Source organism: Trematomus bernacchii, unplaced genomic scaffold (assembly GCF_902827165.1).
Source record: "Trematomus bernacchii unplaced genomic scaffold, fTreBer1.1, whole genome shotgun sequence".
NCBI lineage: Eukaryota > Metazoa > Chordata > Actinopteri > Perciformes > Nototheniidae > Trematomus > Trematomus bernacchii.
Window position 1 is genome coordinate 11,309,534 of NW_022987803.1, and position 21,210 is coordinate 11,330,743.

General features: G+C 40.9%; 2 protein-coding genes across 3 annotated transcripts; one reads left to right on the forward strand and one right to left on the reverse strand.

Annotated features, from left to right (window-relative positions):
- Window positions 1-274: 274 nt before the first annotated feature.
- On the forward strand, window positions 275-5,593 carry gzf1 (GDNF-inducible zinc finger protein 1). The gene is made up of 8 exons (XM_034150758.1): window positions 275-427; window positions 1,007-2,043; window positions 2,742-2,925; window positions 3,020-3,189; window positions 3,277-3,371; window positions 3,511-3,678; window positions 3,805-3,962; window positions 4,395-5,593. Exons 2-8 carry the CDS (start codon window positions 1,022-1,024, stop codon window positions 5,118-5,120), a joined length of 2,523 nt encoding a protein of 840 aa, XP_034006649.1. The 5' UTR covers window positions 275-427; window positions 1,007-1,021; the 3' UTR covers window positions 5,121-5,593.
- Window positions 5,594-6,254: 661 nt separating this feature from the next.
- Window positions 6,255-12,830, reverse strand: napbb (N-ethylmaleimide-sensitive factor attachment protein, beta b). 2 transcript variants are annotated; one of them, XM_034150738.1, is made up of 11 exons: window positions 12,611-12,830; window positions 10,886-10,965; window positions 10,524-10,640; window positions 9,967-10,013; window positions 9,545-9,622; window positions 9,384-9,439; window positions 8,530-8,614; window positions 8,337-8,441; window positions 8,194-8,262; window positions 8,044-8,094; window positions 6,255-7,463 (listed from the first exon to the last, which is right to left on the reverse strand). In XM_034150738.1, the coding sequence occupies exons 1-11, from the start codon at window positions 12,709-12,711 to the stop codon at window positions 7,362-7,364; spliced, it is 891 nt and encodes a 296-aa protein (XP_034006629.1). In that variant the 5' UTR covers window positions 12,712-12,830; the 3' UTR covers window positions 6,255-7,361. The 2 variants fall into 2 exon arrangements, with proteins under 2 accessions (XP_034006629.1, XP_034006630.1); XM_034150739.1 differs by lacking the exon at window positions 9,967-10,013 and having other exon boundaries at window positions 12,611-12,824.
- Window positions 12,831-21,210: the final 8,380 nt, after the last annotated feature.

Genomic DNA, 21,210 nt, shown 5'->3' on the forward strand with positions numbered 1-21,210 from the left:
GCAAATGAAGTGCAACAGATTATTGCTCAACGCCTGTTCAAAATATAGTGGAACGGACAATGTTGGATTATAGTAAAGGCAAAGCAAATACATTATGAATTATTATCTAACGTTAGCTGAACTAGCTTAACAGTAGAGCCTCAAAATGAAACGTTTGAACAAATGTCAGAGGCGCTACGTTTCAGGCGATAACATTATGGACTTTTTGTCAACAAACCTGAACAAATGATCCAGGGACAGCAGTTGTGTCTGGGAACTCAAACTTTAAATACGACCATAAATGAATCACTGATCCCGAGTCAGCCAAATCGACACCGGATGTCAGTAAGTAAAAGGAAAAGTTCCGTTTTCGGGAGCGATTTTCTACAGGAAATACCTTCCGCCGTAGAGAGCATTTGTGAAGGGCTGCCATTTTACCGACCTTACGGTAAGAAAACTTGCTTCGTGTTGTTGTGTGGTTAGCTGGCTGCCACACGTTCACACAAGCCCTGTGTTCAGAGTTCTCTGTGTTGAACTAGTGTTATTGCAAATCCGTTTCAGTTTGTTTCGGGATGACATTTAACGTTAGCTAACCTAGCTATGCTACTGTTAGCATTAACTGAACCTAACCCACTGAACATTATCGTGACAAAATAAAGAATATATAACAACTCTCGCTAGTGTGTTTTTTTAAATGGCAGTAAGAATTTAGATATTAAGGGTTGAAGGTGTATCTTTCTTTACATTCGCCATATGTTAGCTAGGTTCGTTATTTCAATTTGCGTAATATTAGCTTCCTTTTTGCATTTGATAAATACATTGTATTTACAGCAAATTATAATTATCTAACTTGAACACAATGTTCACTGTTCTGAAGGTAGCCTCAGTAAATATGTTAAACAAAAAATGCAAACGGACATGGTCCCACCGCTGAAAGTATGTACATGTGTGTGTACACAAATGAATTGAAACACATTCTGTTTAGCATTATAAGTCATCATTCCCCCTTTTCTGTTTGTTTTTTCAGAAGCACAATAAAAAGATGGTCCTCAAAGTGGTCCAGCTCACCTCTAAGTCCCACCATGAGAACATCCTGGCCTCTCTGCATCAGCTGAGGCTGCAGGGACAGCTGAGTGACGTCACCGTGCAGGTAGACTACCAGGGAGAAGTGCAGGAGTTCCAGGCCCATCAGGTGATGCTGGCAGCATCCAGCGGCTACTTCAGGGACATCCTCCTCTCTCAGGATGCTACCAGAGACAAAGTATTACTCTCCAATATGCACTCCAATGATTTCTCAAAGTTTTTGGAATTTGTGTACACTGGTAAAGTTGAAGTTGTCAGAGATAAGATTGGTGATGTTCAAGCAACGGCACAGTTTTTGGACTGTGAAGATTTGTCACAGATATGTGGTGAGGCCATGAGTGCTGGAATCCTACAAAAACCTACAAAGAAAACTGAATCTGAGGATGTTGGTAAAGGTGATTTACATGACGCTAAGAATGAAAAAGGGACCAAGGGAAAGAAGCAGCCTAAACGAGTACTTCTCAAGCGGCGGCTCTCTCCTCAGAGCTCTGACAAAGTAGTACTTTCAAAAAGATTAAAGGCAAAGAATGCAGTGAAGAGTGATCAAAGACACATAAAAAAACTAAAACTGAGGCTGACTGGTCGTAAAATCCTTCCGAGGCATTTAAATACCAAAAAAGTGGCTAGCATCAACAATGAAAACCAAGTTACAGATGAAGACACAGTGGAGAATGAAGACAGGACTGAAGCTGAGGCTCAGGCAGAGGATGGGGACAAATCATCTTTGGGAATGCCAGCTGCTGATGTAGATGATTGGGAATGTGAGGGATATGTACAGAGTAGTGATCGTGAGGAGTCCTTGTTATCTCTGGGAGAAGAGGAGGAGGAGGAGGATGATGAAGAGGAGGATGATGATGAGGAGGAGGAGGATGAGGAAGGACAATCCAAGGAGACATCCAAAAGAACTTCCAAGGCCCAGTTCCAGTGTAACAAGTGCCAGCGGACGTTCCATTATGAGAGAAGCTACTTAAAGCACATCAGGTAGGAAAAATTAGCTAGGTATAGTAAATTGATTTATTCCATAGATACCCCAAAGCTTCTGAAAATAATCTTCTATATCGAATTTGGCCAGGCTTCCAGTATGACATTTTAATTCCAGAGCACACAGCTGTTTGCAAGCTAACAAGCTTATTTACACATTTCTGTCTGTTTCTTGTTGGTATTATAGCATTATTTGATTGTTTTAGTATGCCTTAAATAGCCTGGTCATATTGCAAAAAAATGTAAATGTACAAAAAATGGAATATAGCTAAGCAATAAGATACAAAATACTGAAATGTGTCCTTACACAAATTACGAAAATGGTAGATAATATTGCATGAAGGAAGTTATATACAATTATGTTGTTTACCAGCTCCCCTATTGGAGACAGCGCTGTGCAATCACAACCTCACAATCATTTTTATTTTTTTTGAGTTGTAGTACTTAAAAGATTTAGGTCAATTGAGAATGATGCAAAAGCACTTTCAATAGTAAGGCTTATTTGAAGCTAATGCACTTCCAGGTTTCTTGCTGTTAGTTTTTATCTTCATGGTTTATTGCACTTCTTTTACATTGCTAAATGAAATGTTACGTAATGTAATGAATTGATCTTATAAGGCAAATTGTCCTCTAAAGTTTAAAGCTGTCAGATGATCATCGATGCCATTTGATGATATATTTCGGTTATTGCTCTCCAGTACGTATCATGGAGTAAAAGCAGATGTCATCTATCGCTGTGAGACCTGCCAGCAAACCTTTGCTAACCGTAGCAATCTGAAGATCCACGAAAAGCACGTCCACAGTAACGAGAGGCTGTTCACCTGCGACTCCTGCGGGAAGACCTTCAAAAGGAAGAAAGATGTTGTCCGCCATACAAGACAGGTGATGATTTATAGTAACTACATACAAGAACGAGAGTCCAATATAACGTCCCCTGATTTGATCATATTTGTCTTTCATTCCCTCTGCTTTTCAGGTACATGAACGTAACAATATGAGACATGTCTGCACTGACTGTGGGAAGGCACTCAGCTCCAAAACTGCCCTGTTGTTGCATGAGAGGACACACACAGGGGCCAAGCCTTTTGAGTGCAGCGACTGCGGGGCCAGATTTACCCAGAACTCTGCACTCAAGATGCACCGCAGGTACGGAGCTCGCTAAAGATGCTAAAAGGCGGCATATTGCTACTAAAAGTTGATGAGAGCTAAATGTTCTTGTTTTCTTACATGTAGGACTCACACAGGAGAAAAGCCATTTGCATGTGATGAGTGTGAGTCCAGGTTCACTCAGAAACACATGTTGGCCTATCATAAGCGATCACACACGGGTAAGAAACTATTGAGACCATCATCTTTAACCCTGCCTCTGTTAAACATGTCTTCTAAAGTGAGCCTGCAACCATAAAGACAAGGCTATCTTCACGTATCAGATCATAACTGAATAGATTGTTATTTTCCTCTTGTTAGGAGAGAAGCCCTTCATGTGTGAGGCCTGCGGGAAGAGCTTCGCATCTAAAGAATACCTGAGGCACCACTCAAACATCCACACTGGGTCCAAGCCATACAAGTGCGAGCAGTGTGGCCGAGGCTTCGCTCAGAGGAATTCCCTACACCAGCATCTGAAGATACATACAGGTAATTGGATAAATCGCTGACCTCGGTTTTTCTTGTTAATTCGTAGGCATAATACAGAAACCAGTTTGACTGTTGTCTACTGATTACAAACTTCATATATTCTCTGGCATCTCTGTTTATTCCTAGGTGAGCGTCCCTACAGCTGTAAAGACTGTGACAAGCACTTCACCCAGCTCAATGCCCTCCAGAGGCACCAGCGTATCCACACAGGAGAGAAGCCATACATGTGTGGTCTCTGTCGGCGCACCTTTACAGACAAGTCCACCCTCCGTAGGCACACTATGGTGAGCATCGTTTTATCTTACTGTAGCAACAATTATCCCATAGGGTCATTTTGAACTGTATAGTGGCGCAGGAATAAGTCTTAAAACCTGGAAATTAGTAACCACCATAAACGTGCTTTTGCCAAGATTTTGTTTTCTGCCATATTCCGAAATCCAATTTTTTTTCACACCTTTCCAATGAAAAATTCCCATTGCTTTTTGTCTAGGGAGCCCTTGTAAATCTTTCATGTCGGCCTACAGAAACAGTGTTGATCTAACTTGTACTGTGGCAGAATTAATTTACCCTTGATCAAAAGGGGGGATATTGGTAAATAAATACTTAACCATTTGTATTTGAATCACTCACCCTGTGCTTCCTTGAAATGTAAAAGTTTCCACGCATGCCTCCACGGTAAACAATGTGAAAATAACATAAGCTTGTCAAACTTCCAGATTCATGACTCCACCGCTCCGTGGAAAACCTACCTTGTGGTTCTGGAGGGAAATGTGGAGGATAAGAAACCAAAATCTCCTACTAAGGGAAAGACTGAAAAAGCAGGAGCAAAGGAGAAAAGGAGCACCGCTAAAAAAAATAATGTTGCTGCTGCTGCTTCTGAGAACACTCACACGGACTCCTTTGAGATGTCTTCTGAGCCTGTGATCCTCCCACCTGAGTGGACCGGCCATGGGGCCATCGCTCTGGTCAGCCACGGGGCCCTCGGCGGGATCACCGTCATCCACACAGAGATGCCCCCTGGGACCCAGATCCAGCCTATCATAACCACTGACAGCACGGGGGCCAGCGTCATTTCCATAGATGGATCAGGCATCCCTTTCTCCATACCAGTGTCCATTGCTCACAGTCTGCCCATGTACTCTGAAGCCTCCATGTCTCTGTCTACATCCACTGTTGTTTCTCCTGTTTCTGATGGCCCGTTCACGTCAGAGATCCAAACCATTTCTACGTCATCTGTCCTGGAAGCCGCGGTCTCACAGACCATTTTAGCTCCAGTTTTAGAGACGAAGGCCACGTCCCAGGCGGATATTTCGCAGCCTGATCTCCTGACCGTGGTAATCGGTAATGGTGTTTGCCCAAATGAACTAACAGCTGCTGTCCAAGGTGATGGAACGCAGAGGACAGCAGACTTAGACGATCCCTTAGCTCAAGATGCTGTGTAGGAAATGCTTTTTAATATATAGAATTTTATCTGGGTGTGATGAATTTAAAATCACCCTTTTAATGGTATTTCACGTTTGGAATTAGCTGTGTGTTCTGACCATGTGGGGTTTCATCATTACTGTCATCTCAAAGTCCTTTGTTTCATTAACAGACCGGGGTGTCTTCAGTGTTAGTCGCACTCAAAAGAAAAATCATGTTTCAGGAATCAAATCTAAATATGACTAAGATATTAGTGTAATCATAAAATAATATTGTACATATTTCATCAATTATAGAGTCAAACGTGGCATAACTCATACTGCTGAGGATTTGTTATGGTGTGAATGTAAATGAATTGTGTATGTCACTTTTCTTTCTTTAGAACCATGTACACATTGCCACAGCTGTGTTTCAAACAGCATGAAATCCTTTATCCGGCTACACCCAATAATGAAAGTTGTACTTTTTTCCAATAAAGAAAAAGACCTCTGAAGTTTGTAATTTTCCTTCAGGCTGTTTAATTTTAAGTGACTCCTATTCAAATGCATGGCAAGAAAATGTAATTAATTGTATTTTGTTGTAAGGAAATGCACACTAACCATTATACAGAAATCAAATCACTGTTATGTAAGGACATGGCGCAGTAAGGTCAGAACTCGACTACATTGTACACTAAGAGATGATCGATTAAGTGGATAGATCTTTCTGTTTACAGCCCTAAACAAGCTTCATCAATCATATGGTTTGTTTGAGTGTCAGGTTACACTCTGACGTTACATCAACAGCAAAGAATGACAACAAGAAATCTATTTGTCAATAAAGGTAAATAACTTCACTATATATCAATTGGAACAACATCAATAAATATTGTATTTGGTTATCATAAATTGAACAAAAAATATGAATACATTAATAATTAAATACTATACTTTTTCCCCCCACTCCTGACATAAAGATGAATAGTTCAGTTATAAGGTTTTTTGTACTGCTGGAAAAATGCAGTTACTGGGATATTCGTTGAACTGGCAAAGTGTTAATAAAATGTTATAAGCCTTACGACAAAAATAGAATTGTTGAATGTTGAACAAATATAAAAGCTTAGAAGTGAATCACATTGCCGGTTAAAAAGTAAGGTCAAAGGCAGGAGAACACAGCTGGGATTATAAGATCTTTATTATTGTCCATTCGTACTAGCATACAGATCATATCCAAGGTCCATTGTCATTCTGTGTGGAAGAAGCTGGATACGGAGGGCGACTCGACCCTTTAGTAAAAACTTTGGTCTGGCTCACACTAGAGAATGTAACACGAGGCTAATCTATACACAATGACATGCTTTAGCGAATGGCCGTTTGGAAGGGGCACTGCAGTAGTAAACCCTTGAGGATAAGTTCACATCACAACACAGCATGAGATGAGTAATGACGCACACAACCCCTAAGATTACTGCCCCTGGAAATAAGGAGGAAAGGTTTCCACGTCAGTGCTATTCATTCAAAAATACATTCTTCCACAGGCAAACTATAAACCACAGCTTACAGATTCAAACATTCAAAGTACATGAAGAAATGGAAAGTAATATTAAAAGAAGCAGAAGTAATTTCAGTATGAATGTGTGTTAGGGAAAGAATCAGATTAGATAAAAATGTTTAACAGTCTACCCTTGGTGCATATCATCGCTCTTCCTCGAGAAGAGTCGCTCCATGTAGGTAATACACTGGAAAACAAAATCACTTTCTATGTGGCTGGAATTCCTAACAACACATTGACCTACTCCAACAAATAAAAGATAAATATAATAGTACATTATTGATAATCTTATGAATAACAAACTGAACATTTAAATAATCGTTTTAAATATAACATAAACTACATTTAAAAAAACAAAACAAGCTGCTTCTGACGAGGAAACAATAATTGTACAAAACATGCAGTGCGTTTGTCAATACTAACATCAGTTTCAATACAAAGTACCACTCACCCCCCCCCCCAGGACAGATTCCAGCAGAAAAAAAGGGTATGCAGCAATCCTCTAGACAGAGGTGAGGGCGGAGGATTTACAGTCTGACTAGATTCAGATACGCTCGTAAGGAAAGCAAAGATAGTACTCTGACGGTGTACAGTGGAATATTCAAAGTCGTCTTCAGATTCTATACACAGTGAGGTGAGTGAAAGTGTGTGTGTGTTGTGTGTGTGTGTGTGTAAGCATGCGTGATGGATTTGTCCCTCTGTGCTGCATTTTTACACCCCAGATTCTTTCTTCATTTTAAATCCCCTTCATCGCCCTGGATGGTCTTTTTGATGCGCAGTAGGAGGGTTGTGTGCCACTGGTCCAGACGTGAGATCGAGTCAAAATCTTTTATCTGCATGAGGGGGGGGGGGGGGGGGGGGGAGAGGAACACAGGAATACGATTATTTCCCAAATGAGGATTACAATGGAAAATTCTGCTTACTTAGTTTACCCTTACTAAGGACATTTTCGGCTGTATTAAGGCATTTTGTCAGGGGTGAGTTTTTTTCTCCAAATGTTGTAAGTCCTATAATAACAAATAATCAGTGAAATTCAAAGAAGTACATTAATTTATATACAGTTTATATATTTTATGGCAGATTTTTACTCACACAAGGGTTAATTTGCAATGCTTTACTGGTTCCAATTCAAATGTCTCCCAACATCTGCCATGTAAAACTGTGCTTTATGTAATATATTATAGATGAACACTCTTCACTTTCTAAAATTAAGTTTTAAAACTTGTTTTCAGTTATATATGGACGCCCTCCACCAGTCTGTAGGACGTCCATATCAACAGACTGAGTGGATACCTGCCAGCTTTCAACTTTCTTGAACACACAGGGGACCCAGGACAACTACAGCAGCTGAACAAAGGGATTTCCTCTGCTCTCCAAAAGTTTCAAAACTTTTTTAGGTTATACAAGACTTACTGCCTCTGTGAAAGCTTCACTGTTCTGTTCCTCATGAGCCTCAAGAAGTTTCTGTTAAGACAAAGAAATGTAGGTTACTCATAGAAACTGAAGAGACTAAGAAGGAAAAGTAAGCTAACAGAATCCTCAGGGTTTTTAGTATTGAGTTACCTTCAGCAGTTTGCATTCTCGAGAGTCTGAGAAAGCTGGGAACATCTCCTCGTATTTTTCAATAGCAATCTGTGGAGACACAGTGTGTTAAACCAACTGACAGTCCAAAATCCTGAGACTGACCCGCAGCGGTATAAACTAACCTTAGCGTTGAGCTCATCGACGAGGAAATGACAGAGGGAAGCTTTGAAGAAATACTCTTTGGCGCTGTATTTCAGCAGTGTGTTATCCATCGTGTTAGCTCCAACCTAAATACATCCAAAACAGTTTTAGAAATGTCAACATTACCAAATCAGTTTGGGCTGAGGAAGTATGACAAGTACAAGAAGTGCTCACCTGCTCGTAGATCTCAATAGCCCTCTGGTACTGCTCTATCTGGGCGCAGTAAGCCCCCACCTTCAGCAGACACTTGTTGGCAGAGCTATGGAAAATTGCAAAAGGTACACATAACATTTAATACAACACGAAATATGAGAGCTATACATCTGGAGTATGAATCAATTGATCCATTTATGTGACTAGTTTGCAGTTCAAAAGCATGGTACATTAGAATGGAAAATTGTGATGGTTAACAGTAGAAGATGACACAGGTGCAACTGATAACAATAACTTTGATTATCCACTGTAAATGTCAAACAGCCATCGTTAACTTTATTATTAACAGATAAGTTTAGAAAGCACGGTAATCCTTTATAAGCTCAGTGTGATTTTTTGTAGCATTCAGTATTCTGATCTGAAATCCATACATAACCTGGTCAATGTTGCTTGTTTATCATTGCAGCAAACTAATGTAATTCTGCAGACAGGCCCTTTTTCAGTGCTACTGCTGTATTTTATCATGCCATAGCAGAGTGAACACAGGTGTAAATAATAATGATATGCTTATTAAGGTAATAAGAGACATTTGTGCCTTCCCTGCATTGATTCAAAATGTGAAAATGCTCACAGAGAGATATAGAGATAGACATACAGTATAAGCTATCCAGTAGAAGGTTTGTTAAACTAATTTACTAAACTAATCTAAAGTGAAATTGTTATTATTTTAAACATTCTAATCCTAATGAGTTTTATCCTAATATCATGTTGTTGAAAATAAGAGTGCTACACTAAGTGTGCTACTATTATGATAATGATCAGTTTAAGAGATTGCAGAGCTGGAAAAAGACATAACATGCAGTATTTTACATTACCTGTTGGATTCTTCCCCTTTGTAGTAGTCTGCTGCTTGTTCATAATGTGCAATAGCCTTTAAATAAAATAAAAACATGTTACACAAATACTGTTGTGTGTTCCTCAAACAAATAAGGTGGTAGAATCCCTACTGTATAACATCTCATTGTGTGATTCTTACCTTTTCAATATCCACCAGTTCAGACTCGTAGATCTCTGCGATATTGATGTGGTGTTTGGCTGCGATGGTGAATCTTCCCTGGAGGAGAAGAAGAGAAATCATTACTAACTGGATCTATCCAGAGTCAATGTGTTGCATTACATTCTCAGTGCAGAGAGGCGAGGTCAAGCAGTAGCTTCATAACTACAAGGTTTAAGCTTTTGAAATAAATCCTTGCTAAAGGGAATGCTAAGTAGGCAATTTGGTCCAGGTAGCAAGCTAAATGATGTGATGTTAGATCTACAGTAATACTGGGAATCCAAGAAGAGTAGACGTCATCATTTAACATTTCTCAGCTATAAAACAAGTACAATGATACAGCCAGTTTCTGGATCAGAACATAGATGGACACTTTCTATATGAATCTTACCCTATGACCTTACCATGTCTGTGTATATTTCGATGGCAGCATTTAAACACTTGATTGCCTCTTTTAGCAGCATAAAGGCAAGAGGAGGGAATAATTTAATTTCATGTTAGTTTTGTTCAGATCTAACATTGTGCACAGCACCTGTTATGCTGTGCTAGGATAAAATGAATATGAGGTGTAATACAAAACAAAACCACAAGCAAGACCCTACCTTTTTTATACAAAACAAATGCATCAGCAACCTACTATTCCCAAGACCTACAGTATGGCTTAATCTATATTTGGAAGACGATTGATTGAGGCCAGAGAGTACAAAGAGCCCTATAACTCAACAAATTGGAAACTCCATAACAAGGGTAATAACTCGCATATTATAATTCATTCAAACAGCAAATCAATAAAGGCAGATTCTAAAAAAGTGAAATCGGTCTCGTTATAAAATATAGGCTCATAGCTTGAAACTAAAGTAAATCATTAATTACTTTAACAGTGCAAATATTTATGTCTACAATTTCAGGCACTAAAATGTAAGTTGTGATTTGGACCTAATGAGTTACCACATGTTCTCACCATTGGGGTCAGACTTCTTGAAAGCATTTCCTGCATCAATGAAGCTGGTGGCACAGTCGTGTTTGTTCTGCAGTTGCATGTGGAGACGTGCGGCTTTGCAAAATGCATTTCCAGCAGCTGAAGACAAAAGAAAAGAGGACAGAGACTTTCACATACACACATACTTTCTACTTTGCATTGAGCCCACACTTTAATTTATGCACATAATTCCACTTTTCTTTCTTTTTTCACTTGTGGCACCTTTACAAGTGCTGTGCTTGCAGTTATAGTGCCAAAAGATCAGCACATAATCCTACAGCTTCTGAAGTTTTTTTTAATTGATATGGTGGATTTTTCTTTAGTAAAAAAACAGCTCATCGCACCGCTCCAGTTCTTGGCCATCTTGAACATGTTTGCTGCTCTGCAGTACATCTCGCATGCTTCTTCCACCTTCTGAGGTCCTCTAGACAAGAAAGAAAAACAAAAGAAAACAGATGTACACAGTTTAATATAGTTCACAAATGCATACAGTCTCCATGGCATACTCTGGCTAAAACAAATACCCAGTCTGACTTTCATATTAAAGTTATATCGAATAAACTTTCTTAATGGCACCATTGGGTAATGAACTGTAGAACATGGTGCATTTCTCAGGGTGTTGCCATGCTAAGACTGGTGTACTGACTTATATAAATCCTCCACACAAGCATTATAGATTTCCCTCCCACCATGACAGAAAGTGGACCCCTGGGAGCTCCCTGGAGTTGTAATAATACGCTGGCCATTCAATCATGGCAGAGGATTACGTCACTGCTTGGTCAGCCACAGAATTAACAGCATAAAGCCTGCAAAAAGTTATCACGCAAGAGAACTGCCGACAAGTAACATCTGGGGGTCACCTTTGACCAAGCTTTGAACAAAAACCCTGAGTCACAAGAGAACATTAACTGATGGCTTTGTTAATTTGAGGTCTATGTAAACAAAGCCTTCTTGTCTCTATGACATTGTAAAATATATGCAATTATTAGATTTATATGAAACCATATAAATCATCTCCCCAAGGTCACTGATGAATAATAGGTTTCTGACAGGAGTGTCTGTTACTCTTTAATGACAGCAGATAGGGAAGCGAGAATCACATATATATCACTTTTTGAATGAACGATTGAAGGTCAAATTAATAACAAGGGAAAGTACTTGAATTGTTAAATTTGTGTTTAAGGTTTGCATCATCATAAGACCTTGGGTCTATGTGTGTTGGGTATAAATAGGACATTTTCAAAGCACTGATCAAGGCATATGTCATGACAGTATAAACACAGGTGTCATCGATAAAAAATAATGAGGGTCCCGTTCTATTTAGTGTATCACAGTCATGCCAGTGAGCAGCATAAACAACCCCAGGGCACCGGCACAACTAAATGGAACATGGCCAAATCTAATGCTATTACTTACACCTGTGTTTACCCTGCAAAGTGTGTAAAAATGGCTGCTATGCAAAGGGGTTATTCTGGTGTCATTGAGTGCACTGAGTAAGTAACTATTCAAATCGAACCGTATAAATACTGTTGTGTTACAAGCTATAGATTTTCGGCCATTACCTCAGGTATTACGACGTTAGGCTTTCAAGGCTTTCGAGGAGCGTATGTTAAGCTTTTCCACAGAAGTGGTGTAGCTTTATATCAAAATCAATTCCTGTATACAATTACATGTAATCATAAAGAAATCAACTGCTAAGACAATTTAACAATATTGACATGTACCTTGTACACTACAGAGACTGTGTGAAGGTAAAAGCAGATATCCTAGCCTTAGCCAAAACAGCCTGCTGCGTAGCTTTCAAGCTAACGCTAGGTTCAGCAGAGATGCCTTGTTTACAATGATACTGACAGCTAACCTAGCTCACTGACATAAAGGAACCGATTCACTGAATGTCAGGTGTCGTCACACTGGTTTAATATCTAACTAAACCTTTACAATGTATTGCTAATATTAATATCCAGCACCAGCTAAATGTATGTCTACATTAAGGTCGGCTGCGTGCCAACTTTGCTACCAACAGTTAAGGCTTGCTAGCTGTTTTGTTCTTTGGTGCAGTGCTGTCTTACCCTCCAAACATCCCTCCCAAAAAAGAGCCAGAGGTCTTGCATTTCTTGTCAGCGTCGGCCATTAGCTGAATCGCTTCCTTCTCCTTTCCAGAATTGTCCATTTTTGCTTTATTTGTAACACACTTATAGTGAAGCAGAAAAACCCCGCAGAAGATTCCGCTGTATACAGTGAGGATTACAGTCGATGGGTTTATTCAGCGTAGGCGTGCACCTGCCGACGTTAGTGGTTTAGCAGAGCACCGTGGTATCGCGGGACTTTGAGTGTTTTACGTGACAAACATATAGGCTTCAAGGGGAACAAACTACAATTCCCACGGAAGCATGATTCGCCACAATATATTTGACGTTTATTTGTAATAGTAATTAAATTGTACACACTATCACATAAAGATTAATTTTCCTCTCCGTAAAGATAAAGTGCAATATATTATCGTCTGAAAATACCTTGGGAAACAACATCACCACCGACCAGTGTACGTTTTGTTTATTTACAGCAGAGGACGCTAAAGCATCACAACTCTGCACCTAGTGATGGTGAGATGAAGCTTTATGAAGCTTTCCAGCCAATTGGTTCGCAAAAGGGTTCATCTCATGAGGCTTCATCATGGGCTTCATTTGAACCAGCGCCATATAGATAGAATTATTATATGGCTCTGATTTGAACTATATAATATATATACAGTCTATGATTTGAACACAAACCCCCCTGTTGGTCAAAGTGTGTAAAACAGGCAGATTTGACATCTCAACAGTGTGCTCTATCTCATACCGAGTTCCCAATGAGTAAAGCCTTAGAATAACTCTAAACAACGAATCATATTTTCATGTTAACAATATTGTATTTATTCCAGTTTAATGATTGTGATTGAAAAGCCTAAAGAGGCTGGTAAACATTGCAAAGAGGGATTTGTATTCCTTAATAATATTCGTAAACTTAACCATGTTGTAGCCTGAGAAAGGCTAAACCATATCAAAGAATACATTTATTAATTACATTATCTCATTTAGCTGTAGCTTTTATAAACAAACAAAAATACTTATTGACCAGTCTTTGAACCAGGGTTCAGGGACCTTGTGGTTGTGAGTCAACTGCTTTCCAGCTGACCCACAGCCCACACACTTAATCTACCTGAAAACACTGCACCCTATTTATTCCTGTATTTATTCATTTATTGATGTTTTTATTCCTAATTTTATTTATGCTTTTATTTATTTATACTTATGACATGTTCCGACCTCTATATAAGTGAGGGTCTGAGCTCTCTTAATTCCATCGTGTCACCGGGCCTGGGTACAGGAGGGGTAATATCGTTCTTATTATACATCCATGGGTAATATGAGCGTTGTGGTTCAACCATAGGGGTTCAACCATGGATGTATAATAAGAACTGCAGCGTGGGAGGCGGGGTCTCGTTCTTTCCTATGAGAGCTGGGCTGCATCTCAGGTCGGTTAAATGGAATCCTTGCGTCCCTCACTTGTGTCGTTTCCCTGCGTTTAGTCCCTCCCACCAGGGAAGCAAGGAAACCGTAAAGGCTTCTCAATTCTCTAATTTCCCCTCCTCGACTCCTCGAATCCTCGGTCCTCCGGTAGTGACCCGGAAATGGATTTCAGCGCGCCATGTTGAAGGACATCTCATTTCGGCAGGCGAAAAACCTTTTAAAATGCTTGTTTTCTGAATGAAGATCGGGTCGACCAGGCTAAGCTAACGTTGTATATGCTCATTCCACACTCATAACAACGGCCTACAGACATAAATAAACCAGCGACTTTATTCGCCATGACACAGACAGTCTGTGGTTTGTACTTGTTTAACTTTTGTCCAGTTTCTGAACAGATATGAGGAGCTGTGAGCTCTGTGTGCTAACTGCTAACAGCTAACGGCTGATGTTTTTTGGTTGAACGTCAGTGACGGCAGGCTGAGATCCTCACCGCTGATTGGCTTCCGCAAGAACGCGTCACGTGAATTTGACGCTCGAGTTGAAAAAATTGAACTCTCGCGTTTGACGCGGCACCGTTCAATCGCGTGATTCGCGCCGCGTCCACCGCTTCATGCTCGCCGTCGGAGCGAATTCGCGTCTGTCCGCGTCTCTGCATTGACTTTACATGTAATCGCGCGGCCCCCAAACATCGCATCGCGTCCGGTGTGAACGCACCATAAGGCTGCATCTCAGGTCGGTTGAATGGAATCCTTGTGTCCCTCACTTGCATAGTTTCCCTGTGTTTAGTCCCTCCCACCAGGGAAGCATGGAGAGCTTGCCTCGGGGAGGGAGAAAAAAAGCCACAGCGGAGAATAAACAGAAGGGTAACCATGGTAACCATGCGCGGGAAGTCTTCTTTGCTGCTTTTGTGGCAGACTACAGCGCCACTTACAGGCCTGGCATATGTACTACAGCGTCTCCAGCGCTTTCGAGCGGCAATGGCCGGCCGTGGCCCAACCCCACATTCCCCTGATAGGTGGAGAGTTGGCCCAATAGCTGTAGCGCCACCGTCCTGACGTCAGGACAGTGTTCAAATCTGGATCAGCTTTTATCAGATCCGTTGCACCCCCTTTTTTAGAGATTTGGGTATGGAGGAAAATAGAGAGGGTTGTGTTTTCTGACACTTGGTGAGTTCCCTGGAACACCGGGGATACATATTCATGTATAAAAGACGTACAAAAGTGCATTTTGCATGATAGGTCCCCTTTAAGCTATCCTAAAAAAGTCAGTAAATGTTTACATAGTCAAAAGGTCCTTTTGTTCAGCCTCACAATGCTATTGGGTAGTAAATGTGTCATAGGTCCTGCCCTCTGGCCATACACGCCAGGGATTTTGGGCCCCATGAAAATATATCACATTGGGCCCCACCACCAGGCCCAGGCCACGCCAACCAAGCACAATTGCTGTAACCACACCTCCTGAACCCAACCGACTCATTTATGCTTTAAATAACTCTACCTGTACAGGCTTGCATCTATCTTGTAGTCCAATACTAACCGCACAATATTTACTGACACTGAGCTGTGAAAATATAACACTGTGCAGACGTGCAACATTCTGCTGCAGTAGAATTCACTATTTGATATAAGACTAACATTCCTGACAATATATCTCAATAGTCATCTTTTATGGTATAAATGCATTTTTAATAACATTTTTGAATGGAACATTCTCAACATGAATGCATGAATCCAAATAAATATAACTTAAAGTGGACCTATCATGCTATATTGAAATGATATATTGTAGGGCCATACCTATATAAGGTATATTTATACGTTTCTGTTTTCAAAATACCAAACAGATCATGCATTTTAGCCATGCCTCATTTCGCTGTATGTGCTGTTTGCTGTCTACGGGTCTGATTCTGCTGACCACGCCCCCCTGCAGGAGAGGTGAGCCGTGCTCTGATCAACTGCTGGGCTGTTAGAAGAGGGGGAGAAAAAGAGATCTCCGTCCTCCGTGTTTTATTATATAGAGTCGTTATTCATTTGTTTTAAAGCTCAATAAATAACAAAGAAGGCCTTTGACCGGCACTTTTCAAATTTTGTCTGGAAGATTTCAACTTTAACGGACATCTTGACCAGCGAAAGAAACTGAAACTCTGCCGCACGGTCCCCTCGTTCCTTGGAAGAGGCGGAGAGGTGGGTGTTTGTCATCTGCTGGTGGACTAACCGGAGAGAATTACAGTGCTTGCCTCGACGGGGAGGGATTGCATTGAATTAAAGCAGCGGGAGCAAACGCTTGCCTCGGGGAGGGAGAAAAAAAGCCACAGCGGAGAATAAACAGAAGGGTAACCATGGTAACTATGGGCGGGAAGTCTTCTTCGCTGCTTTTGTGGCAGACTACAGCGCCACTTACAGGCCTGGCATATGTACTTCAGCGTCTCCAGCGCTTTCGAGCGGCAATGGCCGGCCGTGGCCCAACCCCACATTCCCCTGATAGGTGGAGAGTTGGCCCAATAGCCGTAGCGCCACTTCTGTGACGACATAGAAGCGTTCAAATCTGGATCAGTCTATATCAGATCCGTTGCAGCCCCTTTTTTAGAGATTTGGGTATGGAGGAAAATAGAGAGGGTTGTGTTTTCTGACACTTGGTGAGTTCCCTGGAACACCGGAGACACATATTCATGTATAAAAGACGTACAAAAGTGCATTTTGCACGATAGGTCCCCTTTAAATATGTGGAAAAATACTGTGTTTGAAATGTGTAATTGAAATGAGATGTTAGCTTTTTGTTTTGATATATATATATATATATATATATATATATATATGAAATGCTGTGGCGTTTTGTGAAATGCTGCGGCGTTTTGTGAAATGCTGTGGCGTTTTGTGAAATGCTGTGGCGTTTTGTGAAATGCTGTGGCGTTTTGTGAAATGCTGTGGCGTTTTGTGAAATGCTGTGGCGTTTTGTGAAATGCTGTGGCGTTTTTGTGAAATGCTTGTAGCGTTTTGTGAAATGCTGTGGCGTTTTGTGAAATGCTGTAGTGTTTTGTGAAATGCTGTGGCGTTTTCTGGAATGCTGTGGCGTTTTCTGAAATGCTGTGGCGTTTTCTGGAATGCTGTGGTGTTTTGTGAAATGCTATGGCGTTTTCTGAAATGCTGTAGTGTTTTCTGAAACGCTGTGGTGTTTTGTGAAACGCTGTGGCGTTTTCTGAAATGCTGTGGCGTTTTCTGAAATGCTGTGGCGTTTTCTGAAATGCTGTGGCGTTTTCTGAAATGCTGTGGCGTTTTGTGAAATGCTGTGGCGTTTTGTGAAATGCTGTGGCGTTTTGTGAAATGCTGTGGCGTTTTGTGAAATGCTGTAGCGTTTTGTGAAATGCTGTGGCGTTTTGTGAAATGCTGTAGTGTTTTGTGAAATGCTGTGGCGTTTTCTGGAATGCTGTGGCGTTTTCTGAAATGCTGTGGCGTTTTCTGAAATGCTGTGGCGTTTTCTGAAATGCTGTGGCGTTTTCTGGAATGCTGTGGCGTTTTCTGAAATGCTGTGGCGTTTTCTGAAATGCTGTAGTGTTTTGTGAAATGCTGTGGCGTTTTGTGAAATGCTGTAGTGTTTTGTGAAATGCTGTGGCGTTTTCTGGAATGCTGTGGCGTTTTCTGAAATGCTGTGGCGTTTTCTGGAATGCTGTGGTGTTTTGTGAAATGCTATGGCGTTTTCTGAAATGCTGTAGTGTTTTCTGAAACGCTGTGGTGTTTTGTGAAACGCTGTGGCGTTTTCTGAAATGCTGTGGCGTTTTCTGAAATGCTGTGGCGTTTTCTGAAATGCTGTGGCGTTTTCTGAAATGCTGTGGCGTTTTGTGAAATGCTGTGGCGTTTTGTGAAATGCTGCGGCGTTTTGTGAAATGCTGTGGCGTTTTGTGAAATGCTGTAGCGTTTTGTGAAATGCTGTGGCGTTTTGTGAAATGCTGTAGTGTTTTGTGAAATGCTGTGGCGTTTTCTGGAATGCTGTGGCGTTTTCTGAAATGCTGTGGCGTTTTCTGAAATGCTGTGGCGTTTTCTGAAATGCTGTGGCGTTTTCTGGAATGCTGTGGCGTTTTCTGAAATGCTGTGGCGTTTTCTGAAATGCTGTAGTGTTTTGTGAAATGCTGTGGCGTTTTGTGAAATGCTGTGGCGTTTTCTGGAATGCTGTGGTGTTTTGTGAAATGCTATGGCGTTTTCTGAAATGCTGTAGTGTTTTCTGAAACGCTGTGGTGTTTTGTGAAACGCTGTGGCGTTTTCTGAAACGCTGTGGCGTTTTCTGAAATGCTGTGGCGTTTTCTGAAATGCTGTGGCGTTTTCTGAAATGCTGTGGCGTTTTGTGAAATGCTGTGGCGTTTTGTGAAATGCTGCGGCGTTTTGTGAAATGCTGCGGCGTTTTCTGAAATGCTGTTGAGTTTTGTGAAATGCTGTGGCGTTTTCTGAAATGCTGTAGCGTTTTGTGAAATGCTGTGGTGTTTTGTGAAATGCTGCGGCGTTTTCTGAAATGCTGTTGAGTTTTGTGAAATGCTGTTGAGTTTTGTGAAATGCTGTGGCGTTTTCTGAAATGCTGTAGCGTTTTGTGAAATGCTGTGGCGTTTTGTGAAATGCTGCGGCGTTTTCTGAAATGCTGTTGAGTTTTGTGAAATGCTGTGGCGTTTTCTGAAATGCTGTAGCGTTTTGTGAAATGCTGTGGTGTTTTGTGAAATGCTGCGGCGTTTTCTGAAATGCTGTTGAGTTTTGTGAAATGCTGTTGAGTTTTGTGAAATGCTGTGGCGTTTTCTGAAATGCTGTAGCGTTTTGTGAAATGCTGTAGCGTTTTGTGAAATGCTGTGGCGTTTTGTGAAATGCTGCAGCGTTTTGTGAAATGCTGCGGCGTTTTGTGAAATGCTGTTGTGTTTTCTGAAATGCTGTAGTGTTTTCTGAAATGCTCTTGTGTTTTGTGAAATGCTGTGGTGTCTTGCACTTCAGGGCCACCGTAAAATAAACTAGCCAGTGTGGGGGAAACTTCTGTGTAGCAATGCAGTGGGAGTCACCGACTCATGAAGGAGACACGGGATAGAGCTGGAGCTTTGATGTCAAACACTGATGGTTTATTAGGAGCTTCGGCCGGATAATTCACAAAACAAGTCCAAGAGCCAGAGGTTCTGACTTCACGGTAGAGTTGCCACGTCAATTCTGAAGAACTCTACCCCAGACCCATGTATTTAGCTAGTTCTGAGAGAATAATCAACATTGTGCATAACAAGATAGAATCATAACACCTCTATCAGCTGACGCCAACAGGCAGGAACAGGGAGACAAAACACTGAGAGCACAGCAGCCAAGGTTACAGGTGCGTGTGCTCAGTCAGGACAGTATGAACTGATAAACTGGGTCAAAGTTAGGGGCCTTGGAAAATATTTCCACAACACCCAGTATGAACATTTGTATAGCCCTTATACATTATACATATACATTAGGTCCTCAAGTTGTAAAATGTGCTAATAACGTTATTCTGAGAGTTATTTTCCTCGACATTATGAACGCGCTTAAGGGGCAACTCAACTGTGCATGCTCTATGAGCGCACATACGGGTACTTCTGCTCTGACAGCCAGGCATGACGGGTAATCTGGGACGTTTCGCTCTCTCAAAAGTTGGGCCATTTTGTCCTCATGCGCCAATGAGCAGCTCTCATAGGAAAGAACGAGACCCCGCCTCCGATGCTGTATCCAGTTCTTATTATACATCCATGGTAACATCAGTAGATAAAACAGTCTTAAACAAGAGCTCATTCTGAAAAGATTACTTTTTCTTACTTTAAAGTACAGTTTGTGGATAGTTTGAACATGTAATTGTCATGCAATGACATTGAGTCAAGGTGCAGAGTAAAGCCTACACTGGAGCTGGTACACCTAGTAATTGGAAACTATCAATGATCAATGTTTTTTAATACACCTGGGCTTTCCTTGCTGTAACATGCAATACAAATATGTATCGCTGTATAAACCATGAATGGTCTCCAATAGTGTGTAGAAACCTGTAACCTTAACCAAAGAGGTCTACTTGTAAATGTAATTAATAGTGGTCAAACTGAGGTTATCTGCAAGTTTGAAGATCAGTTGTAACCTATATACACTCTCTGTTCTAACAGATGCTTTTTTACATCTTCTACGTGTTAAGCATCTCTGTATCTAGTTATCTTTTTGTATTCATTTATTTCTTCTTCAACCCTGCAACTGCCAAAGGGTGTGTGCCTTTATTCATTCTGAGCACATAAAAGCCCAGGCGGATGCAAAGGAAAGGAGTGGTCAGTTTTAAGTCAGTTGGAAGGTTAGTGCTGATGACTACTAACAATCATCACCTTTAGATAAGAAAGAAAACCCATATCATCAGTGGTGCCATCTATTACTGCGTGTGCACACGTTCTCTTAACAATCATTAACTCATGGATAAGCACAGCATGGGTGAAGGCTCCTTCTTTGGGCTGATTATATAACTACAAGGAAAAGCGTATTTAATTCCTCTTATTCTTACCAACTCACGTAAGATGGGCCACGTATGCATGTCAACAAACATATTTGTTTAAAACAAAGATGGTTACAAATCACATAAAGATAATTTCAATAGTGTGAGGCTAAGATTAACAACTACAATTGGAAAAATCAGGCCGGTAAATCTTTAATACATCCAAAGTTTGCCTCTCCTTTTATAATTTTTTTGTGAGATTGGTGTGAGAACTCGGTTCCCAAGTTGGTGAGCTGTAAGCACAAAGTGAGGTGTGTTTTGTTGTAAGCAATTAGAAAGGAATGGCTACCATTATTTTTAAATGAGGAATTAAAGGGGACCTTCCCAGCAGCTTCTACTGAAGCCTTCCGAGTAAATCGCCAGAAGCGCCGACACCTCCTCATCACTCCACCGCTCCCATGTTTTCTTTTGTGTTGCCATAAGTTCGTCTCTGGGTGTTTCTCAATCTCGAGCACGCTTGCTTGGTAGCACATGTCTTCCGAGCGTCTTGTATGGAGCTAATTTCCTGCCATAACTCCACAAACAAACTAAACAGGTTTTACAAATGCCACATGATTCACTAACAAACACGATGTGGTTTGCAAATACAAAACACCATCTACAAACTAATGCATTTAGTTTTGCAAAGAAAAAACGTATCTATCAAATAAACACATACC

Coding starts and splice junctions, on each gene's coding strand:
- napbb (XM_034150738.1), bottom strand. CDS start 12,711: ATGGACAATTCTGGAAAGGAGAAGGAAGCGATTCAGCTAATGGCCGAC. Junction 9,440..9,544: donor AACTGGTGGATATTGAAAAG/GTAAGAATCACA, acceptor TTTTATTTAAAG/GCTATTGCACATTATGAACA. Junction 8,095..8,193: donor GAGAATGCAAACTGCTGAAG/GTAACTCAATAC, acceptor TTGTCTTAACAG/AAACTTCTTGAGGCTCATGA.
- gzf1 (XM_034150758.1), top strand. CDS start 1,022: ATGGTCCTCAAAGTGGTCCAGCTCACCTCTAAGTCCCACCATGAGAAC. Junction 3,190..3,276: donor GCACTCAAGATGCACCGCAG/GTACGGAGCTCG, acceptor TCTTACATGTAG/GACTCACACAGGAGAAAAGC. Junction 3,372..3,510: donor TCATAAGCGATCACACACGG/GTAAGAAACTAT, acceptor TCCTCTTGTTAG/GAGAGAAGCCCTTCATGTGT.